This window comes from Lactuca serriola, chromosome 5 (genome assembly GCF_051521515.1).
Source record: "Lactuca serriola cultivar US96UC23 chromosome 5, Lser_US96UC23_V15, whole genome shotgun sequence".
Taxonomy (NCBI): Eukaryota; Viridiplantae; Streptophyta; class Magnoliopsida; order Asterales; family Asteraceae; genus Lactuca; species Lactuca serriola.
The window spans coordinates 55,101,878-55,105,811 of record NC_136412.1 but is presented as its reverse complement, the minus strand read 5'-3'; the positions used below and the strand labels follow the sequence as shown (position 1 = coordinate 55,105,811).

Genomic DNA, 3,934 nt, shown 5'->3' with positions numbered 1-3,934 from the left:
ATACTTTTATTTTCTTAGCTATAATGAAAATTATAACTCATCTTCCTTGCTTTCATGTTGCCCAACATTCATAATTAAAATCATACACCTCTAAGCCATCAATAATTATATTAAAAAGTAGCAAATTTCACAGTATGAATAAAATGTCGTTGCGAATACCCAGTTGACATATAAAAGAACGAGTTGACGTAGGTACAGAAAACGGGGTTATGACTCCGTCTTCATGTTATAAAAGACGAAACGGAGACCGTATGAGAACATCTCCTCATTCTCTTCATCAAAACCGCAGAGAGAGATAAATAGAGAGAGAGAGAGAGAGAGAGAGAGAGAGGGGGGGAGGGAGGGAGGGCCCTATCTTTCATCACAGGTTCTTTGCTTGATCTTCGTCACAATTCTTAACTATATTAACACGAAGACAACTCAAAACAGCAACAGATTCAAATATTACAATCCACTTCACCTGAGAATTGAAGTCCTGTTGTTGAATTTCTTGTAGAAGCTGAATTCCGCGGAAATATTTGACATTCAGATCAAAGGTATGCATCTGTTGATCCTTTTGGTAGTTTTCATCTCTTTCGATCTGTACTTCTGTATTTGATTCTTCGTTTTGTCCATTTTCACGGTAAGTTTTGCTTTTTCATCACTCTGTATATGATCCTGGTTTGATTAGTTACTCGACTATTTTAGACTAGTTGTCTAGTATTCTGCTTTCATTTGAATTGTTTAGTGTTAACAGTACGTCAGCTTAATTCATCAACAGATTCCAGCAATCCTGTTGTTTATGAATTTCGCTAGACTAAAGAGCTGAAAGAATTTGAATGTACTAGGAGAAATCTAAGAGATTTTCTCGGAGATTTTACTTTTTCGTTTTTGAGTTTTGATAAAGTGGTGGAATTCATTGCATCTAACAGAATTGCGTACACAATAGCGTGAATACACTTCTGAGTTTCAAGAGGAGAAGTCGCAAACACAGTGGCTTCATCTAACTGCGCTGCTTCTACTGGATCTGGCCAGCTAATTTGAATCCGTAAAGTCTGACTCTGGTTTCCCGCGATCTAAGCGAAGAACGGGATGTCAGTTATATAAAATTGCCACGACTAAATCGATCGGAATCTGAGAAGCAAAATCTCCAAATTAATCTTCCTTGAGACGCGGAGATGGAGTTTTCTCAACCCCGACCCTGTGGAGCCCAAGGTACCATCATATAACATCTCTCATACACAAACGTACAGCTCAAGTGGTTTTCTGTGGTTGCGCGTGGAGCGGCGCGTGTGTTTGTATTGAGAAAAATTAACACCAGCTTTGTGTAACGTTGATTTTGCAGGTGCTAAGCCCACGCATGACTTTCTTTCACTTTATTCACCTCCCCAGCAAGATCCTACCCCCAGCATTCCCGGTATATTTGCACCCTCTTCCATTCCAATTACTTTAATCAATCATCATCATCATAAAGATGAGTCAATTACATATGGATGTGAGTGAAACATCATATCAATTGAAATGCGATTGATATGTTTTACCTCATCGACACGATCACACAACCAAAATTTCATATTTCTGTGACTTGATTGATGTGCATACACTTTTTGATTTGCGTGCGAATCAATTATCAAGATAACATTTAATCGAATGACATGAAATCTGATTATCCAAACAAACCCACGAATTAGGTGGTACCCGTGAACCCGATACTGGGTCCGGGGACATAGACACAGTCACAAGGTTCTGGTAGGCCATTGATCATTTGGATTTTAGCCTCACTGACACAAATTTATAATGTCGCTGATATCGATTGGGATTTCTTGTCAAAACTATTAAATTATTTGATCTTAATTTTTATTCAGGTGGTTTCCTTAAGACTCACGACTTCTTTCAACCATTGGATCAACAAGTTGAGAAAGAAGGAAATAAGTTTGACCATATTCTTCCTGGGGGAATAGCGACATACAGCATTAGTCAAATATCATCGTCATCTTATTCATACATGAATATGAATCAAATTCAAAGCCAAAAGGTAGTTCCAAAGGCTGAAGGGGTTGAGATATCGGGTGCACAATGTCAATCAAGTAGTATCAATAATAACAATGATGAAAACTCAAACTGCAGTTCTTACACAGGGAGTGGTTTCACGTTTTGGGAAGAATCTAATGTAAACAAGGGTAAATCGGGAAAGATTGGAATGCCTTGGATGACGTCACATTCTAAAGCTGTTAACACTGGTGAAAAGCCCAACAGCCCACGCTCAAAGCACTCTGCTACAGAACAGCGTAGAAGGAGTAAAATCAATGACAGGCATGTTTCTCTAACCCTAATTTTCACTTCAGGATTTTTTTTTTTTTTTTTGGTGAGATTGATTTATAGAGTTTTGTAAAACTTGTGCAGATTTTCGATGTTGAGAGGAATCATCCCTCATGCTGATCAAAAGAGAGATAAGGCGTCATTTTTGTTAGAGGTATAGTAAAGGCAGGGGGGGTTTTGAAATGTAAGGGTAAAATGGTCAATTTTATTGAATACGTGATATATTTGTAGGTTATTGAATACATTCAGTTTCTACAAGAGAAGGTGAACAAGTATGAGGATTCATACCAAGGAAGGAACAACAAACCTCCATTGGTAAATTCATACTTCCACATTTTCTAAGATATAAAAATAGGATCAAACAAATCAATAAAAAGTATATTGGGATTTCTTGTATTTAACATTTTTCAATTTATTTGTTTTTTTTTTCTAAAAGAACAACATACCAACTGATGAACCACAACTTCCAAACGGCATAATAAGCGTTTCAACCATGTACTCTCAAGGGTGAGAATCTTTACCATTTTTTCTCATTTATTATGATATTTTTTTTATGGAGTGAAAATAAGTTTTGAATTTAATTTAAAAAAAAAAAAAAACAGAATATCTAGTGCTCTAACACAAGCGTTAAAGAGTTCGGGTGTAGATTTGTCAAAGGCCAACATCTCTGTGGAGCTTGATCTTGGAAAGAGATCAAGCACCAATCTGAAGGTACTGTTTAGGTTATGTGTTGTCTGGATAAATTAATTTTTTCTATAAATAATCGATTATACAAATGGAAAAATTATATATATATATATATATATATATATATATATATATATATATATATATATATATATATATATATATATATATATATAACGTGGTAGGACTTAATGAAAATATTTATGTTTCATGATAACAAAAGGAGAATGAGAGCCCTTCCATTGAGGAGAGTGGTGAAGGGTTGAAGAGGTTGAAGAGGAGGAGACAGTAAAAGTTGGTATAACAAATTCAATTATTTTGATCATTTGTTAAGGGGTCCTTTTTTAACATATTGAGGATCATTTATGCATTATTTTGTCTTCAAAGTATATTGTACATGTGCTTTTTCTTTCCTTTTTTTTAATTTTGTCTTGATAGAACTGTATTATTAAGATGATTGGGAGATGAAGAAAATAATAGACTTATAATTTTTAGTGGAAGTAGGGTCCAGAATTTGGATGGTTTTAACGTTTATATTCATAAAACTCTAATAACTTTATAGAAATAAAATTTGCGTTAAAAGAATTTGTACTTTTAATGTTGCTTAGTTTTGAATAGGTTGCATTAACCGAACCTAGTCTTCGAAATCCTTAACCGTTATAATCGAGCCTTCATAACCAATTACAAGGAAAAGCCATTTTTATGAAAAATAAAATTTAATTAAGATTAATAATTTAAAATACAAAAAATTTGATAACAAAGGAACCCCTATAAAAATGAGATATTTAACGTGTTGGGTTTCAAAAGTGTATAACCAGTCGAACCTAATTGGGCCAATGATCGGAGCCTAATAGGCTCCACGAGTCCACGTTAGGCTTGGACTCAAATCGATTAACAAGTATGTACGTTATTTTGGGTCCGACTTCTTGATAATCCATAAACATAAAAA

The 3,934-nt window shown here is 34.7% G+C and overlaps 1 protein-coding gene across 2 annotated transcripts; it reads left to right on the top strand.

Annotated features, from left to right (window-relative positions):
• Window positions 1-330: 330 nt before the first annotated feature.
• LOC145052486 (transcription factor BIM1-like) lies at window positions 331-3,485 on the top strand. 2 transcript variants are annotated; one of them, XM_079000313.1, is made up of 9 exons: window positions 331-536; window positions 929-1,194; window positions 1,325-1,396; window positions 1,845-2,292; window positions 2,383-2,452; window positions 2,530-2,613; window positions 2,735-2,805; window positions 2,901-3,009; window positions 3,209-3,485. In XM_079000313.1, the coding sequence occupies exons 2-9, from the start codon at window positions 1,158-1,160 to the stop codon at window positions 3,275-3,277; spliced, it is 960 nt and encodes a 319-aa protein (XP_078856439.1). In that variant the 5' UTR covers window positions 331-536; window positions 929-1,157; the 3' UTR covers window positions 3,278-3,485. The 2 variants fall into 2 exon arrangements, with proteins under 2 accessions (XP_078856439.1, XP_078856438.1); XM_079000312.1 differs by having other exon boundaries at window positions 912-1,194.
• The last annotated feature ends 449 nt before the right edge of the window (window positions 3,486-3,934 follow it).

Coding starts and splice junctions, on each gene's coding strand:
- LOC145052486 (XM_079000313.1), top strand. CDS start 1,158: ATGGAGTTTTCTCAACCCCGACCCTGTGGAGCCCAAG. Junction 2,453..2,529: donor AGGCGTCATTTTTGTTAGAG/GTATAGTAAAGG, acceptor ATATATTTGTAG/GTTATTGAATACATTCAGTT. Junction 2,614..2,734: donor GGAACAACAAACCTCCATTG/GTAAATTCATAC, acceptor TTTTTCTAAAAG/AACAACATACCAACTGATGA.